The 21,074-nt window shown below is 39.4% G+C and overlaps 1 protein-coding gene across 1 annotated transcript; it reads right to left on the bottom strand.

Moving 5' to 3' along the window:
• Window positions 1–1,010: 1,010 nt before the first annotated feature.
• Window positions 1,011–20,725, bottom strand: cpa6 (carboxypeptidase A6). The gene is made up of 11 exons (XM_073488645.1): window positions 20,613–20,725; window positions 17,089–17,164; window positions 9,438–9,562; window positions 6,966–7,080; window positions 6,384–6,485; window positions 6,193–6,297; window positions 4,724–4,834; window positions 4,159–4,249; window positions 2,386–2,588; window positions 2,124–2,208; window positions 1,011–1,325 (listed from the first exon to the last, which is right to left on the bottom strand). Exons 1-11 carry the CDS (start codon window positions 20,720–20,722, stop codon window positions 1,111–1,113), a joined length of 1,338 nt encoding a protein of 445 aa, XP_073344746.1. The 5' UTR covers window positions 20,723–20,725; the 3' UTR covers window positions 1,011–1,110.
• Window positions 20,726–21,074: the final 349 nt, after the last annotated feature.

Raw genomic sequence — 21,074 nt, 5'->3', positions numbered from 1 at the left:
AGCTGCAGAATCAGAGTGGAAAAGAAAACGAGGAGGATGTTTAAAAAAAAGGTGTCATTTTATATTTAAACAGGTCAGTGAGTTTATCATATTGAAAGCCACATGACTTAAATAATGTTTATTCTCAAACATACCAATCAAAACATGTACAAAATATGGGCAAAATTGAAAAACTGAACTTTGATTGACTGACAAAGATGAGATTAATGTGACAACATGAACAATTTCTGTTATATAACAACATTTATTCAAGTCAGACATTTCTTAGAATCTCATATTAAGCACAGAGGTTGTCAACAGTAAACATTTGTGACTCTGTCATTGATCCATACCTGAGTAATGACACAATGAGCTACTGTATTGACAGGTCATTCTTCCCAAACCTCAGTCTTGAAATCTAACATCTAACAAAAAAACATCTCGATTTAAACCAAACCAAAGATTGTCAGGTGATAGCATATCATGTACACTAACAATGTTGCAGTAATAAAGGCATTCATACATTAACATTAAAGTTGAATATCTAATCTGGCACTTGGTAGAACTAATTTCATAAAAAGGAATCAGAATAAAAATAGAGATGGGGTTATATTAATTAAAAACTCTTCTTGTGAAAATGTATTTTTGGAAGACATTAAAAACTTAGCTGTTTCTCTTTTTTCTTTAAAAGTGCTGCTGTATCATGACAAGTGCTCACATGACCATGAAAAAGCTTATTCTATGGAAGAGTCTGCATTATTAATTTCTTTGAAAGTGAAGAGGATCCTAGAGATCAAGCTCAGGATACTGCATGGCACACATAAAGACCCACTGACCCTGCAAGATAATCTCTGACACTGTATGCAGGATCTTATTGTATACAAAAAGGCTGGTCACTTATAGGTTCTCTGGTTATTAGCACAACAACCCCCACCACTATCAGCTCATATCTTATCACATAATAAGGAAAATAAGGTGAACAATGTCAAAAACAAGAAAAGCAAATTAAAATTCATGCTTTGCTGGTCCTTGTCAGCTCATCGCCTGATAATATCTGGGAGGAATATTGAATCCCGAAGAGGAATATGAGGTGTTGAGATAAGTAACTGAGAGGGTGGAGCTGCAGTGCGGTCATATATATGGAAATCTGTCCCTGTCTGTCTCGCACTTCTTCAGCAGGCCTGATGCGATGGCTTTCACTGCCCTCATAGTCTCAGTGCAGGTCGGGTTGATCAGGGATTCGGGTAGGAGGAATCCAAAGTATCCCGTATCCCTTAACTCAAATGCGAACGCATACGGAATCCCATTTCTGTAGGCCCAGTCGATAGAGCTGCCGGAGCTGACGTCTGTAAAAAAGTTAAAAAAAAAACAGAGTAAGAAAAGCTTGGAACAGTATTTTGTTATATCATCATTTCGAAATGTAATTCAGTCCCAGTGCCAGGGGTTGATTGCATGTCGAAACACGGCTCAAAATCTGACAATCAGTGGTGGAAATCAACCAGGTACATTTGCATGAAGAAAAAGTTCACCCAAAAATTTAAATTCAGTCATTAAATTCCCGCCCACATGCTGATGGAAAGTTAGGTGTAGTTGCGTAGTCCACGAAATATTTCTGGAGCTTCAGAGAAAAAAGTTGTTGTAGCTTGTTGTAGCTTAAACTGCCAAACAGTATATGCAGTAGTTAAAATTAGCTCCACCTAAGGCAAGTACAACATTAAAGTATAGCTTATAGCATCTGATAATATAAAACTGTAACACTCATAGGGGCCCTTCTGCAAAATGATTACTTTTACTACATTTGAAATTGTTTTGATTCTTCGTCTTCTTCACTTCTGAGACGAGGTGGATTAAGTTTGAGTGGATCATAAAAGCATTTCATTCTTATTGGTGTTACTCTTACATTTCTGCATGGACTTCCTCTCAAGGCGCACACACAGTACACTGACTGCAAGACTAAATTGATTGGAAACTGGCACTTCTCCCTATTTCATAACATGAAAAAGGCTCCATTTTACTTGTAAAAACCACAAATGAGGTTGACAGGAGTGCACAAAACAACAGGTGCAACATCACAAATCATCAATTCTGTTTCGTTTTTCTAAAGCTTGAAGAGAACAAAGAAGTGAAAGTAGAACAGTACTCACACAGAGTTGTGGAGGCAGGTCCATATCTGTACCTCACTCCATAGGCAGAGTACAGGGCTGTCACCGCATTATGAGCTGCTAACTCCTAGACAGGGAAGCACAAGGCCGTGTCATCGGTGGTTCTATATGTGTCTTCACAATAGGATTTAATATAAAGACGTTCCTGTTAGGTAACTCCATTGTAAAACCACGCAATATGCCACTGGAAGGTGATGGCTAAGAATATTATCTTATATAAAGACTTGATTATTGGATGTCTTACCACGCAGCTGAAGTTGGGGATAGTGGCATACTTGTAGGAATAGGGGTACAGCAGCATTTGGGCGTAGGCGTGGATGGATATGTATGCTTTGACACGTTTCTTGTGCTTGCGCAAGAACTTGGCAACGGCCTTGACTTCAGGTTCAGACTCGGGAAAGGGACCACAGTATGTGTCATCACAGGGATGAGAGGAGGCACCCTCATCTGGAGAAGGAAAAAAGAAAAACATGAATAAGAGATAAATCTTTTAGTCATATTCAATTTAAATTTTAAATTCAAAAAGGAGTTAGGCATAAGGACATTGAGAGTGATATTGTGCAGGGGAAATTAATGCAGACACAGATTGAAATCACCACAGTCACATTATGATGCCAAGGATAAGTGAAGCCAAAACCTAAATGCTTTGGAGAAACACTGAACCCAGTGCCAAGAGTAGAAATAAAGCATTCTGGTCACTGTTCATGTGATGTTTGTGGCACTGACAAGCACAAACATGCTTATTTGTGGACGGCGTGTCCCTCTCTCTAACACACACACAAATAAGCATGTTTGTGCTTTGAACTGTTGCCATCCGTTGTATTGTATGTACCTTTGAATGCTGTAAATGACCTGTTTGACCTGTTCTGAAAGGATTCACTTGGAGCAAAAAAGAGCAAATAATAAAAGATCCTCATGTGTATTAAAGTTTAATTTAAACCTGGACCCTTAGGATAAGGCCGCATGTGCTGTTGTTTCTAATATATTTTCAGTTATTTCAGGAATTGTGTAGAATTAGTGAAGCTTAATCAATTCCCCCGTAGCTTCAGTTCTTTTGCAGTGCAGTCCCAAACATTACAGCCTAAAGCATGGATTCAAGCCAGTCTGAAAGTTATATCATATGTTATATATTACTGTACTTTTTTCCTGTTTCATCACCAAATACACTGTTTTCACTAAAAGCAGGTTCCCTGAAATAAAATCTTTTTAGATTAAGTGCACAAACATGTTTTGGAGGTAACCACAGAACCTTCTTCTTCTGTGCTACTGCAGTATTGCTCCAGAAGATATACATGTTAGTGGCTCGGCAAAAGCATAAAATATTTTTTTAATCTCTTGCAATGCTTAAATGGAAGGAAAAGTTTCCTCCAACTTTTAAGCTATGGATTAAAGACCTTATACATCATTTGACAATAGAGAAAATTTGCTGTTCTTTCAAGGGATATGCCCTTTAATGACCTATATTGAAAAATCGGACATTGATATTGCAGTTTTGTATGACTGACCCTATACTAAATATCGTATCGTATCGTATCGTATCGTATCGTATCGTATCGTATCGTATCGTATCGTATCGTATCATATCATATCGTATCGTATCGTATGTGATTTATTGCATGTTGTATAACTTTAAATATCAATAAAAATACTGTGAGCAAACATTACAATTCTTTTGAGAGGGCAAAACTTCCAAACTTCAAAAGCTCAAGTTCTCTCCGTCTCTTAACTCATGTCACATCTCTGTAGTTCTGTCTGTACCACAAATGTCTCTGCTATATTCTCTGAGCCCTCCTGCAGTGATGATGATTCAGCAGAAACCCCTTCCTCCCACCTCCCACCAGAGACTAACCGACATCAAACACAGATTGTTGTCACCGCACAAATACTTCATCCCCAGCTTACACTGATTCATAGACAGAAAAGACTACATCAGCAGCAGAGTATGACGAGCGTCTCGCCAAGTCGCAGTGTGCGTGTCTCTTGATTTCAGCTGTTAGCTCGGTGTTATCAAACTCACCACACCATTTCACTTTCCAGTTTCTGTTCGCATCCACTCCCCGGCAGTGGAACTTGTGATTTTTGGACCGCGTTTTCCTCCAGAACCGATCCTACAGGGGAAAACAGAGACACTGTCATTGTTTATGTATGTCCACTGACTGCCAGGCTCATCGAACAAATGGAGCTCCCTGACATCTCCAAAATAATCTGTCACTCACTCAGCTCTGCTTGGTCTATTACTAAAAGTAGGTATGTAGACAGTAGTTGAGGGGCATTTTTCACAGGCATTATTATTACCTGTAAGTATACTTATACAGAGATAAGGGCTGCCTAATGACAAAAACCACCCTGCTATGTCTCTGCTGTGTAGTTTTTCAGTTACTGTATAAATTCTGATCCACTTGGACACAAAATATTCAGAATACTGCCTTGAAAATATTCTAAATCTGTGCACTATTATTATTCTGAATTCATGTTCTTGCACCTGAATAAAATAAAGAAAATAAAGCATCAGAATATTGTAGACAAAAATGTCTGAAGGCAGGATTTTTACTGTGTTGTTTGTGTAGAAAGACCTACAGTACCGTGGTCCAGCTGAAATGATATCCATCCACGTTGAAGACGGGCATGATGTAGAAGTTGAGCTGGTTGAGCAGTCGTCTCATCACAGAGTCATACTGGTATGAGTTGATGGCCTTAAATCATAACATGAAACAGTCTATTATAAAACAGTGTATTGTTTGATGACACAGATATTAATTCTTTTGTTACCTTTTGCGTGATTACTGTCACAGTTTACACAACTACAGTAGGTTAATACTCTGACTATAGATGAGGATTGGAGTGAGGAGATCTGGGCACTGGGTTAATACTGCTTAGAGTCAAGGTTAATATCCTTTAAGCCTTATACAAAGATGACACCCTGACCTCCAGTGGCCAACCTGAGTTACTACATTACAATATGTCAAACGTCTTCCCTTGAGATTCTTAATTTTGATGTCATTCTGTTTCTGTTTCTTGCTGATATTTCTCTTATTCACTCACTTCCTGGCCCTTCTTTTTCAATCTTTGAAGAATCCTAAAGCTGCAAGCTGGTTATTTTCATTGTCCATAAATCGGTTGATTATTTTCTTGATTAACTTATTAGTTGTTTGGTCTATAAAATATCAGAAAATAGTGAAAAATGTCAATCAGAGTTTCTCAAAGGCCAAGATGACATCCTCAAATATCTTGATTTGCCCACAACCCAAAGATATTCAGTTCACTGTCATAGAGGAGTAAAGAAACCAGAAAATATTCACATTTAAGAAGCTCGATTCAAAGAGTTTTGTCTTTTTTTCCCCTTAAAAAAATCACTCAAACCGATAAATTGTTTATCAAGATAGTTGGCAATTAATCTAATATCAGGCAACTAATCAATTGATCGTTGCAGAAAGAATAAAGAATTCCCTTACTGAGTAATGTCCTACAGTGAGTTAACATTTTAGTTTGTCTCTCACTGATTTTAACTAAACCATCACATTAGAGGTCATTTCAAGAAGTGTGCAAACAGAATGACTTGAGGGCAAAACTAATCATTGTTTAATAAATATTACGCTCCAGTAAACCTGGGACAAGCTGAGCATTTTTATAGTACCTGTCAGTTGAGGTTTATCATGCAAGAATTCCTTAAAACAGGCTGTGACTCTTGATATTCTAGACTTTCCTTTAATTATCTTTACGTTCTGGCACTCATTGTGTTGCAGATCCAACTCATCTGGCATCTCAGTAGTAAAAAATATGCCATTAAAGGTTGTTGCAGTTAATGTCGGGCTCTGGTCTGGTACCGTCTTCCAACTATGACTTTAAGGGCATGATGGAACTTGTGTAAACGTCTGTGTTGTGCTCCACATCTGAACGATAAAGGGTATTCTTAAGTATTTGCGTAACTGCACATGACAAGTGAACAGATGTTCATTTTGTCGAAGACACCAGAGACCAATCATTACAGACTGCTTGCTACAGTTTATGGAAACATTAAGTTCAAATTATAATACTTTAAAAACAACACTACCTCTTTGACAAACCACTGGCAGAAGGCAGGTCCGATCCACTCCCTGGCATGGACGCCACAGTCGATCCACACGGCTTTCTTCTGATGTCGACTTCTCTTTCCTATCTGACAGGAGACGAGCAGAATATTTTGAGCGTGCCGCAGCCTGCGTGTCACTTTTTCACGTGTGTGTCTCGTGCTTTCTCTCCTACCTGAAGCACATAGAGCGGCCTTCCCTCGTACGACTTCCCGATGGAGAACATGTCGACCAGGTGGGATTGAGTTCTGTTCATCTCAAACATCCAGCTCTGGATCTTAAGAACAGAAAATAATGTAGAAGAGAGAGTGTTATTCAAGGATGTGTTTGCGAACTTTTTCTAGAGTAAACAGGGAAAAAATAAAGTTTGATTTAATGTGAATTACATTTTTTAGGCCATCAAAAGTAATTCCATAGCTTGAGTGAAAAGATATATTTATGCATGTACTGTACAGGCACACATATGCATGCATATTAAGTATGTGTTTTTTAGCGAAGGAGGGGATGGACCTGGCAGATTCATGAAGCAGGAGCCTGATCCGAGTTGGGAAAATAAACACTCTAAAGCTGTGAAGTGTCGTCTCTGTGTGTGAGAGAGAGCACAAGGCGGTGGGAGAGAGACCTGTGGAATGGGGTAATTGGGAGTTTGAGAGCGCCTCAGAGAGCGTGTTTGTTTACTCTGTGTGTGCATCAGATTAGAAAGCAGTGAGGAGAGTGAGAGACAGGCGGGCGGGTAGATGGTGGGTTTCACATCTACCTCTTCCAGAGAGTGGTAAACCTCGTAGTCATACTGAGACTCTGACCTCCGCTTGCGAGAGGAGCGATATCCCGTCTGCTTTTCAATTTCCTTCTGTAGATTGGAGATAAACACCCTGTGGATAGAGGAGAGGAAGTTAGACAGACACATAATAGACATAATAGCCAACTATTGTAACAACCTTAATAGTAAGATTGAAACAGATGAGTACAGTCATTGACAAGCTTGTTTACCCTCAGGAATACTTTATTTTAATACTAGGATACTTTTCATTATTTCTGCTTTTGTACATATATTGGTACCCATTTTTCAAAAACAGATACTTTAAAAAAAAAAGCTTTTTAAGCTGTAAATACTGTGTTTTTATTGGTCAATAAATTATGTGATACTGCTTTGTAGCTCAGGCTAACCATAATTAACAAATGGTACATTTCTAGTTAATTAAACTTTAGTAAATGGTTATTTCACTGTTAAAAAAACAATGAAATGCTTTATAAACCATTTACTAAGCAATGTAAAGGTTTATAAACATCAGTTGCAACTTTATAATGCCCATCAAAATAACATTTATAGATGAACTACTCAGTATTTATTAGTCATTTACAAAGTATTATAACATCAGCTGCAACTTTACGATAAACGATTGCTTAATAAATGTTTTTTTAAAGCATTTAATTGTTTGTGAACAGTTAAATACCTATCAACTAACATTTAATTGACTATAAGTTTACAATTTATTAATGGTTATTATAACGTGTTACCAACTTACTTACTTACTTATCCTTGACTGAGTGAACCAATAAGAAAAAGGCGAATGTAATAATAAACCATCATGCCTGACGTTCTTTTTAATGTTATTTAACAATAATCAAGCAATTTTTAATGATTTTACATGTTTCCAGAGAACTATAAATACTATTAAAACTTAAACTAAAACAAATATGATTGAGATGAAGGCAGGAGGTGGTTTTCCAAAAGAAAAACAAAAACAAAAAGTTTTCTGAGGTCAATGAAATGTCCACAAACCAAAGACATTCAGTTGACAATGATATACATAATATGCCAAAAAAGCAGCAAATGTTAACATTTGAAAAGCTGTAAACTCAAATGCAGCTACTTTTGAGAAATGACCAACACGATTAACAAAAACTTTGGTCACGTTACATGTGTGTTTTGCCAACATGGCAACCTAAATGTTGTTACTCTTCTTATGAATAACCAATTACTAATTACTGGTCATCAACAAAGTCTTCACTGTAGTTATAATTTACAAACCCTTCACAAACATGGTTGATTGGAGTGCGGTACCCCTAGCTATCATAAAACCTGTAAACAGCATGTCAAATGACTGCAGATTGGGCCTGTGATGCAGCTGTAACTACATTTCTATTGATGTTACATTTCTTGTGGTTTCTTAGAGGGTTTCTGAGTGTGTACACAAAATGTCCTTCTGACAAGTGACAGGTTTGTGCCTCTGAGAACATACTATTTGCAGATATTCCCATTAAATCACGTTACAGTATGTGAAGTACATAATATAGCTGACGGGTGTTGAGGACATGTATGAAGTGGTGGATCAGGGGTTCTGGATTTATTGTTGACTCATTCCTGACACCAATTATGTAACTGCGCTCACTCATCTGCTTGTTTTCCAGCATCCGAACCCGTTTTCTACATCAGCACTCACCCTGTTGATACTAATTATACCTCTGCTGAAATGTGACCATGATTATCATTGACTATCTATTTATAGACTGCTCTTGGGTCTGATCAGAACCGATGCCTCTTCACTTCTTCACTTCCCACTCCAACCTAAAACAGACGATGTGATCTGATTTTATAGCAGCTATGTGGGAAGCCAGAAGTACACTTCCTCACGAGGTTCTTATATATACATCTCTAAACATAACTTCCTCAATAACACTAAAAAACATGGATTTTGTCCCTGAAAATAAAATGAGATCTTTGACACCCAACCACGTACAGATGACTGTCCCCTGCCGTTCAAATTACATTCTCTCAGTCAATCAACACAGAGTAGAAAAAAAGACCGTCATCCTCAGATCTGCAATGCCTCCCTTAGGACGGAGATGACAATGGAATTCTTTCTCGCTGCGGCTGCTTTGATAAACCTCCATCATTTCAACGTTAATTTTGAGGAGGGATGGGGGCAGAGAGATGAAAGGGCTGCTTTTGGGAGCAGATTGGGAGAGGGGCTCTGATGTACTGGGTGTGTGTTTGTGTGCGTCCCAGCTCTGAGGAAGGTCCTTTGCATGCAAACTAAGGCAGACTCTGCATGTGCAAATCATATATTCTCAGCTGGGGAAAGCTGTGTTATTGCAACGGCCTTCGAATAACAGATGTGTCTCGGGGTGTTGACGCTCTCCTAACAAGATTACAAGATGTGTGAGGCAGCATGCATGCGAACTGTGGTGTGTCTGACGTTACGGCTGGTGGTCACTGCAGCCTTACCCATAATCGATATGTTGATGCTTTAAGCGAGCATGTAAACCTCGCGTGTCATTGCGTTTCACATGGACGTCCACAGTGGCATTTTTACAGATTAGAGAAGCGGTGTTGGGCTGCCAGAAGTCCACCTACAGGAAAGAACAAACACATTAGATAAGGTGTATCACCTGTATTCATGGAGTTAAAACATTTTTCAAGATTTTCTTTAATTTCTCAGGGAGTTACGCATGATCTCAATGACAAAAATCAGGCATATTTAGGTGGCTGGTAAATGCAAATTTAGATCTAGTGGATTGAAATATGTTAATTTGGTATTAGACTACACTGGGGACTGTTGGGCCTTAGAGGAGGTATGTGCTCTACTGAGTGCCATTCTAGTTTTAATATTTTTCTTGTGGGGCAAGTGATTACTGTGGCACCACAAACTAAGTTGGTGGTATGTTGTGACTGAATGGATCCAACTGATTCCAGTAACAATGAATTTTATAATGACTAGAGTTGCATCGGTATGAAAATTGATGTTTATCATACCATGTGCATTTGCTTATGTACGGTATTGAATTCTTCTGTGTTTGTGTTATTAAAAATATTGAATTCTACCTCTGCTTCCCCTGTTTTCATTCCTTTAACGGCCATTGTAATAGATACAGTACTAATAATAGTTACTGAGTAATACTGTATAACGTGATATAATAAAAGTGATATTCTCTGAGAGAGTTATGACAACCTCCTACTGTTGCAACCCTACTAATGATGGTATTGAATGTGGATCTCTTATGTTTTTCTGATACCAGATCCACTTAACAAGGTCTGCATTGGCTTTACTTTCACAGCAAAAACCACAGTGGAAATAAGTTTGGGACGAAACTTTCTCATCACCTACATTTGCATTGTAGATGTGGGTTATCTTTTTATGTCTACCTTTTCATATTGTCAACTAAACTAAACTGAACTAACTAAACTTAAGGGTTTAAAAGCACATGTTTCAGAAAAAAAACTGTCTCCAAGAAAGAACTTGTTATCTGATCTAAGTGTTTAAAATAGCCCCAGACATTTGGTGATCATGACCAAATTGTTTCGGTCGGACCAGGACAGTTTAACATTCCTCCCGTCTCTACCTTCAAGCGATGGACTGAATCAGGGGAATTCTGATGACTGTACAGAGTTAATGGGGCAAAACACACTGTGCTGTGTCCCATAAACAACCTGCAGCGAACGACTCTCCCTCTGCTTCCCTCTCTACTGTTTGACCTCATATTAGCAACAGGAATCCTGTCCTTCAGCGGCTGTTATCAAACCCTGATAGCTGGTTGTGTTAGCTTTAGCTGAGACAGACGCCCATTGGCCGTGCTAGCCAGCTATATAAACACAGACACCATGTGGTAACTGATAAAATAACAGAGAGACGGAGAGAAACTAAAAAAAGGAGAAATTCTGAGCAAATAGGAGAGCACTGATCTACAGATGATGCGCACAGTAGTGTTTCTGTGTTTTGCAGACGCGAGTGAACGTCTTCACCTGGCTTTCATTTGCTCTATAGCATGGGGGCACAGACACACAGGCTGGCACACATGCTTGTTAATGTGTCAATTGGTTTAATGGTTTACAGAGTGCATACCAGATTAATTTAACTTTGTTTAGAGCCAGAGGGGTCGAAAAATCCTGGGCAGGAATGCTCGGTGCCCTCCAGTATAAACTGCTCTGCGCTTTTATGGCATTTCCAAATGGTTAAGTACCACAAATGTTTCTGCACTGCTCCTCTGTTAGCCAAACAAATCCAAAACACATACGCCTGAAATGCACTTAAATAAATATCCCTGATCAGATAACGCAACTCGGCACAAACAGTCCTCTCATTTTAAAATTTTATAGCTGAATTTATGAGCCTGAAAGATGCATTCTTTGTCTGCTTTATAAATCTTCTGTCTCCTGATTTTTTTAATGTGTTTTTTCTTTCTTTTTTTGTGTGTGTGTCTGTTTATACACGCCGTCTATAAATTGAATTTGGGTTGTTTTGGTTGATGTAAGACTAGCGTGGGCAGGACAAGAAAGGAAAAGTTATAGTTCAATAAAAAAGAGCTGGCTTTCCTCAAGGCAGATGAGGTGAAGCTGTAACTTGACTTATAAACAGTCAAGTAAAATAAAACAAGATAAACACAGTTGTTAGTCAGTATGTTCTATGACCTAAATAGGTCACTGTCTTGAGAGTTAGATGAGAATATCGATATCACTCCAATACACAGTAAATATGTATCTGCAGCTATTAGCTTAGCATAACTGGACACAGGTGGAAACAGCTAGCCTGTCTCCATACAAAAGTAACAAAATTCTCCTACTAACACCTCTGAAGCTTGCTACTTAACACTTGTTTGTTGACTCTGTACAAAAAGAACAAGTTGTGGGTGATTTATATGCTGAATTATATCTATTTCTTGGCTGAGTGCAGTGACTTCCTAAAGTTCAGTTGTAGCGGAGACCCCAGGAAGTTTCCAGTCCTCAAGATAGCTGGTAAGCTAGCTGCTGGCTCCAGCTTTATACTTACTGGACTCTCAGAAAGAGAGATAAACAGGTGCACACTGTAGTTGACTTTATTTTAAAGAAGTCAGGAAACAGATTACCTCAGAATTACCAAGTAAAGTACAGTAGACTATTACATTTAAGTTGTATGAGCTAAAAAGTTATCTGTTATAAGCAGTCAGACTTTACAGTGTATTCTCTCAAAATGTCAAAGTATCCAACGCTGTCGAAGCAGAGTTAAAGGCAGATTTTATAAAATATCTCATGTCTTTGGGTCTTTTTTTGTTTGTTTTCAGTCAAAACTGAATCAAATCAACCAAACCAACCAAAAAACTAAAAATCATTAGTTTACTTCACTTGGTAATTTTAAGGTAATCGGGGAAGTGTTTTCAAAATTTACAGTGTAGGATCATCTGTCATGCATTAAGTAAGACGTGAGGATGAATTGATTAAAGAGGAAATCCAGCCTATCCAAAATGTAACATGTATAACTCAGTTTAATTGTTGTGAAGTATTTCATCAAGACAAAGAACAGCCTGTCTAACCCCCAACAGCGAGAAAGACGTCATAAAATGATGTCATAATAGACAATGGTGAAACTCCTCCATAGTGAAATAAATCATAGGACTCAATGACAGCAGCAGTGGTGATTTAACGAAGATACCAGTACATCTGTTTCACAGATTTAATGTCTGGAATATCTCAAACGAAACCTCTGTGATGCAAGAAAGAGACAGAGTGAAAAATACTGTGTCACTGCTCCCCTCCAACAACATGGACCTGTGGAGGTTTCTATTAATTTCAGTTTATCCTCTGGAATAATTATCTGATTAAACGATCAGTGGATTGACAGAGAAAGTCATTAGCTGCTTCTTTATTGTGAGGACTTCTTTTCTTCGTCCAATCAGCTGAAAACTTTTGGGTTTTGGCGTGTTTGTCAGGCGAAGTGAGAAATCTAAAACTATCGCCTCAGTTTTTAGGAAATTATCAAGTTAACAAGGCAATATCTTATGTTTCATTTCAGGCATGGTCATAAAAATGTTCTCAAGGAGCTGAAGTAGTAATGATGCACAAAAGTAATTATTAACTTTTTATGAAAATCCAAACATGCAGAAATATCTTATCTGGAAAATGCATAACTTTGGTGAAGTGTTTGCTTTACTGGGTGCATTCAGGAGCTGTTGTGTTTCTTTTCTAGGCTGCCCAGAGTTCACCTGTCAGTCAAACAGGTGAAGTAAAGTTGACTTTAAACTTGTATTACCTAAAAGGCAAATCGTTTCTGCAGGTCAGACCCTGATCGATCACAGTGGTTTTCATGGCTCGTCATATTTACCATGTATGTCGCTTCAAACCTTACGAAAGTAAAGGTATTATCTGCTGAATCTTCAGCAGGATTTCCAACACACTTTAAATTCTCAACAACAACTTACTGACAAACATGACATTATGCATTTTATTTTGCTTTATTGAATGCTGTTTTTCATTTTCAGTGACATAAAGATAGTATTTTTGTGGCTGATGGTGTTTCAGTGGGGCTCGCAGATCGAGGTCAGGGTGTGTATGTGCATTTGTAGTTATATATTTGTGAGGACTTGTGTCAGTTCTTCACTTGAAAAGTGAAACTACTTTGGCTTCACTTTCCAAGTGATTCAGAGTCAGTCTCCAGATCCTCTGCCTTCTATAGGGCAGATGCCATCTCAATTTTGTGTTGCTCCAGCTGGGCCTGATGGGAAGCCTGGGAGCTTTCCAGAGCCGTCTTCGCTTCTAGCTCCTTGTCTAGCAGAGTCTGCTGGAGGCTTTCTGTGGTCTGAAGGATGGATGACTTTGCCTTCTGCCAATCAATGCGATGGCTCTCCAGTTGCTGCTCAGCCTGTTTCAGAGCTGGCACGAGGGTGTTGTTCTCAATTTTCTGCTGGTCCAGCTGAGCCACGTAAAGAGCGTTTGACTTCTCCATGTCCTGCAGCAGTCCTGCTACCAGCGGAGGCGCTCAGTCTCCAATAGTGCTTTGTGTTGCTCCAGCTGGGCCTGATGGAAGGCCTGGGATATTTCAAGAGCCATCTTAGCCTCTTCTTTTTGTTAAGGAAGAGCTTCCTCCATCATACGCAGTTTCTCTTGCAGCTTCTGAGCTTGAGCCTTCTCAAACACAAGATCTTAATCAAGCTGTTCGGCCTTGCTCTTGGAGGTCTGCTGCTCAAGGTCAGCTTCAGTAGTCCACAGCGTCTCAGAGAGAGTTCTGAGTTGTGATCTCAGATCCTCTTTGTCTGCCTTCATTTTGTCCAGTTTGACTTGAAGGTCTTTGCTGATGGACGTTTGCTGCTGGAGGTCATGGTCATTTTTCCAAAGCGTCTCACAGCTGTGATTTCATGTCTTCAATCTCCACTGAGGAGTTGACATTGGCATGAGCATCAACCAGCTGTGCTTTCAGGGAGTGAATCTCCTTCTCCGTCATCTCTCTCTCATGGCTCCACTTTTTATCTTCTTGGAGCTGACTGAGTATTAAAGCTAGTGTCTCCTCGTGGATGACCAAGTAGACTCTCCCCTTAGATCCACATAGTGTGAGCTTGGACTCGATGTCCTTCAGCATACACCTTGTGTTCTCTTGGGGAGGAGGGAGCTGGAAAGGAAATGAAGTTTCAACCTCCTTGGACATGTTTGTCATTCTAATAATCAGCATCGGTATCATATCAGCCCTGATAAGGCCGTATCAGTCAACCCCTACTTCAGTTTATCCTAAACTGTTGTTGCTGCTTCTGGAAATGCAGAGCACTTCATCTACCAGAGGATCTTTACTGGAAGTGACACACACACCACCAGGTGTTTGGAACAGCAAACGTGAAATATTTCGTCAGTATAACTTAAATGTTGTCAGCCATTGAGCAAAGCCAAACAAAATGTAAAAATCTTGCATTATGACTTGGAGAAATGTGTAATTTTGTTGTTGATGGATCTGATTCTTGATTCTGCATTCTGTAGTTCACAGTGGTTGTTTATTATTTGACCTCACGCCTCGCCTGGGGCTGAAAGGTTTGACTTTGGCACTGGAGGCATGGCACTGTGGCTAAGCCACTGAAAACACAGCTAAGTCCACAGCTGTCCAAACAGTACAGTGCCACTGCCTAGGCTGGCCTTGGAGCAATGTGTCCGCTGCCCTTACATACATAAAGCTCCGGCTAGGTCCTGACCAGCGGCCTGGCTCTGTCCTGTTCTCCCTTACCGCAAATCACAAACATTTATTGAACCCTCTTTTGCCCTCTTCTGTTCTTTCTCTGCTGTATTGGTTCTGGACAACTAAATGACAGGCTGACCTGAACCTAAACAGATTTCATGTATGCAGATGAGGTATCTGGCTGCACAAACACAACCCAAGCAGACCAAACTTGAGTAAAAAAGGCCACACTGCCACATGGCTGTAGAAATTCTGACACTGAAATCTCCACAACCCTCCAAAAGAAAGTCTTGAAAATATTTTCATTGGATTTTTCATATTTCTTTTATTCATTCAACTGTACAATGATGTAGCCTTTTGCTCTGAAGATAAACATATCCATATAAAGTCCATAAAACTAACTTAAATCTAACTAAAACAAGCTTTGTCTCTATTTTCCATCTAATTAGAAACAGGAAACTCCCTTGGAAAGAGATTGGACAAATAGTGTGAGATGCTAATAAAAAACCAAATAGACTGTGAGATTGCAAAATGAAATCTCTGCAAATGCTTGTAAGCAGGCTTTGTGTTGAGATTATTTTAGCAGACAAAAAGCATTTCCTTTTCATTTTTAAACATGAGATCTAAGTTTTATGTCTCCAAACCTTCCTCGAAATGCCGTATTTGCAATTCTGAAGAAATCCTGAATTCTTTATCTATTCAGCAAATTTTAAATCAAATTAAATATTAAAATAAAAACTTATTTCAATAATCAGAAAAATACTGAATATCGGACCCAATAATCAGTCAACCCATACTGTACAGTACATACTTGTAAATATATGTATAATTTACTTTTACTAATACATTTATTGACGGAGAATTTCTTTTAATTCTTAGGTACATTTAAAATTAGATACTTAAAGACTTTTACTCAAGTATTATTCTTGGGGGTGACTTTTACTTTTACCAAAGTAATATTTCAATACAATATCTATACTTTATCCGTCTTTTTGATACATTTTACAACACTGACTATGCTATAACTGAGTAACTGATGCAATGTGTCAGGATATATTCATTATTCCATTATGGCGTATTATTGAAGTTGAGGGATTTACCAATAAAATCACTGAATCATTTCTGTTTGTTACATATTTTCTTATCAAGATCAATTTTCATCGAAAGTCAGATACACTAGACCAGGACTGGTTATGAATGGAAAATGTTCACTGGCAAAAAAACTAATATTCACAAATATGTTTTGGTCTTTCATAAACACTCTCAACGCACCATTCATCTGCAGAGGAATAATAAACCTGGCAAAGCCAATTTTTAAATGAATCAACTGTTCAATCAATTATTCAGAGTAGGTCTTTGACTGTTTGCAGAACAAGTCTATAATTGCATCATGCTTTTTATGCTTTACAAACAATCTTCGCTATGTATTTGCAAACCAAAGCAATGTGCAGAGGAAGGTCAGCCACGCTCCTGAGGCTGATCGGTAATCACTCCCAAATGTGTTTGGGAAAAGAGGCAAGGCCTTCGTGTCCTCCAGGGCTTCCCCGCTAATTTAGATATCTTTGAAACACATGTTCATATAATTTCTAAACACTCAGCATCATTATGGAGAAATGTTTTGTATTTTCCTCACATTCTTCTCTCCGGGGTTTCTCACTGAAACGAATACAGAGCATCCTATCAAATGTATCTCGGTCTTTCAGACAGGGAATATGTCCCGACTGTGACAGATGACCGCACTCGGCTGCTCTGTTCTGCCTATCGCTGTCCCCAGCCTACTGTCACATCACCCCCTCTTTACCACCGGCGTCACGCTTCACTCTGTCTGTTCAAGTGTCACAGAAAGACCACTGGGGAATTATAGGCTGGTGTGAGCAGAATAATAACAGATATTTCATTTCAATATATCAAGCAGAGAAGTAAAAACAACAAAAAACGGGCAGGGGAATAAAAGAGAAAATATGAGCCAACCTTCATATGTCCCAGAATATTCTTGAGCACTTGGACCTCCTCGTCATTGCTCGGAGTTATCCTGAAGACTTGATCACTGCAAAAACAAACAGGGCTCCTCTCAGTGTCAGCTTACAAAAAGGATCAAAGTGCCCTAAAGGTGTTTATTACACCAATTAAAATCACTGCAACAGTACAGGGATCCATTTCATAATTTTCAAAACATTTGGGACCATGAAGTCACAGGTAATGCAAGCCCCTTTTGTGCTGATTGAAGGCGACACTTATAATAGCAGACGTTTGATGTTGAAATGGGTGGTTCCTCTATCCTATAGATGACAGGGTCAAACCCCAGTCAGACAATCTGCGTGAGGCATCATTATAGGATTATATTTCATTGGCAGCACCTGGAACTCTCTTTTGGCATGTACAGTAGCAGAAGCTGTTTCACATTCTGATCCTGTTAGTACATCAATAGCACACTGATATGTACTGGAGATAGACGTGTTAATACACAGACAATAAATCCCTCATGAATGTAATACTGTAATGTGAAGGCTGAAACACTGAACAAGGTGTTTGGCTGGTTTAAACTGTAAATACATGGTCATCCATTACTGTTTATTTGGCGGAAATTCATGACAAGATGAAGCTTTAAATACAGCTGTAAAGTATTAAAGGGACAAGTTCACCCTAAAATTGAAATTCAGTCATTATCTACGCACTCTCATGCCGATTGGAAAGTGAGGTGAAGTTTCGTAGTCCACAAAACATTTCTGGAGCTTCACTGCAGTGCAGCATTCTCGTAAACAACGTAGACGGGGGACATAAAAACGCTCCATACAGCTCGCTTGGTGTAATCCAACTCCCTGAAAAACCCAGAGATCCCGAACTGATTAAAAAAGATGTTATTTACACCCATGAACAGATGCACACACTTCAGATGGGGCTGCTAATGCTTTTACCTTAGCAGCTACAGTAAAGATTTTGGGTTTAAAAGAGGGCGTGAATAACGTTTTTTCAAATCTATTTGGGCTCTCTGGGGCTGCGTAGATTTGGATTACACAAAACAAACTGTATGGAGCCATTCTATGTTTTTTTTTTGTGTGTCCCCATCTACTTCAGTTGTTTAAGAAAATGTTTTGTGGACTACAAAACTTCCCCTAACTTTCTGTCGGCATGGAAGTGACAGAATTTTTTTTCTTGGCTGAACTTACCATTTAAACAGCTGTGGTCAGATTAAAACCACCGCTGCTTTTGCTGATTTTGACTCCTTAATTCAATTTTGTTCATCAAGAATTGAGAAGAATTTCATTTTAGTCAACAGCAGAAAAAAGTTAATTTAATTGTTTTAAAATATTTTGGTTAAATTGAGTAATAATTCAATTTTACACTCATTAAACAGTAATATTATTCATCACATATTGGTCTTGGCACTAACGGAAACAAAAACAGGCAGCAGATAAAGAAGCTCAAGCCTGTCTCACTCAATCTGCAAACCACATCTTTCATATCGCCTTGCTACCAAACAAAGACACCCTTTATCCTCATCATGAATCTTACATATTATTGCTCTTACAGTTCTTGAGGTTAGAGCTAACACTCTGCCAATAATTCATTACATCATTCTTAATTATAGACTCTCTGTGACTGCTGAGTTACCTGCCAGGTTACATACGTGTCCACTTTCATGTCTTCTTTTTATAAAACCTCTTTCTTCCTCTCTAACGTTTCGCTTATTTCAAAGAGCTTTTTTACAATGTGCCACACAGGAAGCTGGGCCCCCCTAAACAAAGATGGCAGCAGGCTACTCTGAGGTCTGAGGAACAAAAGGGTCCCGGGGTGTCCCACATGAACAGCCACCCCATTTCAGTGACCACAACACGCTGCCAGAAAACAGGCCCGCTTCACAGAAGACGGTCTTCAAAGCGAACAGGTGGTCAGTAATATTGGGGAAACTGATTGAACCTAAGGCAGACAGACTTATTTCAAACTTCAAAAACAACCTTAAAGCATATTCTATTATTATAGTTTATTCTCTCTGTCTGAAACATCAGAGAAATATGTGATTTAGTCAGGCTTGTGTTTTCTGTTTTCACCAGTCTCGGAGAAATAAGTGGCACCCCAGAGCTCCACTTTAGTCCAAAATGATCCTTTTCTTCATCTCTCATAGATGACGGACTGTTTTTGTTGCAGCGTTGGCCGGGCAGAGGGCTGCGGGGCTTTGTGAGCTAAGGCTGTCCTTAAGTTGTCAGTCTGTTGATTCCCACAGCAGTGCTCTCTCTGGGATGGAAGCAATTTGCTTTTAAGATCCAGCGCTCACAGACGTTGACTCTGTCTTGATACTAAAACACAGTACAACCATCAAATACTCTGTTTTCCAATATTTAGTAATGCCAAGATGCCCTGTTAAAGGTGCATTATGTCATTTTGGGGAAGAAATTGTAAGAGAAAGATCTTCATTGACTGATTTTTTATGCCTAAAATAACTAAATAAACAAACTCTCTTTGTTTTCAAGACTGAATAAACTGATAAACAAACTGACCTTAAAGGACAACATAATTTCATGTTTTACTTTGTTTATATGGGGTGGACCCTGCCACCTTTCTAGCTTCAAACAGTGTTCTGGGGACCTTATTTTCCTCTGAGAACAGCTTGTTTATTCAGTTATGGAAAAAAAATAATACTTCTGAGTTATTACCTCACTTATATTGTAAATACATATGTAAAAAGCTCATTGTGAGGCAAAGTAAAACAACATCCACCACATCCCCCCCGTCACGCTACACAGTGGGATTTCGGTGCCAAATCAGAAGTGGTGTGAGCTCCACAAGTTTTGGAGTATATCCAACATGTATGTTATTTGAGACACACGAGGAGGGGGGTTTCCAGCAGAGGTGGTCTCCCTACATTAAAGGCTCTTTTGAAAAACAGACCATAAACCCTTACATGCCGAAATCATGCCATAGCTACTGTATGTTTACCCAAATTACTATACACGCTCAGCTCCAGATGGTCCCATTGTAGAACATCTATTTGTCCATACATCCAAGGTCAAGGAGGAAAGCGCCCCACATTCAGCCTCATAAACTGCTATGCCAGGACAAAAATGACTGTTATGACAAATTTGCTCTCTCTTGTGATTATAGAAGCACATGGCTACAGGAACAGACTTAGTAGTCAATGCCATCCTACAGCTATAATTTTTTAAATGAATACTTTCAGCAGTTTGACAGGCTACTGTTGCTGCAAGCATCCCCATCTGAGCCTATCATGAGCCATCTGAGTGTCTCTCTCTCTCTTTCTCTGCTGCACACCACAACAGATGCAGTCTTATCCAAACTGCCATCAGACACTGACTAAAAAACATTATATTATGTCTCAAACTGGATGAAGAAGATGGTGAGCATAAAGACTTTCTTTGTTCCTTCTCTCATCACAAGATAAAGCCCGTCTCTTGATGTGGAGTCTGCAGGAAACTTCTCCTCTCTCGTGCGCTTTTGAGCCCCACAAATGAACATGAATGGGGGGGGTCTTTACTCACCCTGCGTAGCGGTTGTTGTACAGATAGGCACCGACGGGACATAGCACGTTGCTGCAGATTATCACACAAGCCAGTAAAACGGAGGCGCGAAATGCGCTCCCGTGGTCCATCCTCGTCCGGGCAGATCAGAGACAGACGGGGGGATACCGATCGGCCTCCTCTGCAGGATGCACGCCGATTTATCAGGACAGAAATGTGATTCAGCTCAAAGGACTCGGGCCGGCGCACCATCAGCAGATTGGCAAAGAAGTCGCCACTCCAGTCGCGCCGCGCTCTCCGCTCCCTCTGACACAGAAGGTGCAAAAGGTGCGAAAGTCGGTCATCTGGCACAGGGGAAGCATTTACCACCTCTTTGAAGCTCTGGAGGGAAATTGCAGGGTAGCAGCTCGTTTTAAAGTGAGGAGGACCTGAGTCACGTGGGCCGGTGTCGGCGAAGTTGGTAACTGGATCCCTGATCACTGG

This window comes from Pagrus major, chromosome 19 (assembly GCF_040436345.1).
Source record: "Pagrus major chromosome 19, Pma_NU_1.0".
Classification (NCBI taxonomy): Eukaryota; Metazoa; Chordata; class Actinopteri; order Spariformes; family Sparidae; genus Pagrus; species Pagrus major.
Note: the sequence above shows the minus strand (reverse complement) of the source record. Positions and strands in the feature narration are given on the sequence as shown.

Coding starts and splice junctions, on each gene's coding strand:
- cpa6 (XM_073488645.1), bottom strand. CDS start 20,722: ATGGACCACGGGAGCGCATTTCGCGCCTCCGTTTTACTGGCTTGTGTG. Junction 17,165..20,612: donor TACAACAACCGCTACGCAGG/GTGAGTAAAGAC, acceptor TTGTTTTTGCAG/TGATCAAGTCTTCAGGATAA. Junction 1,326..2,123: donor ACCTGCCTCCACAACTCTGT/GTGAGTACTGTT, acceptor ACTTTTTTACAG/ACGTCAGCTCCGGCAGCTCT.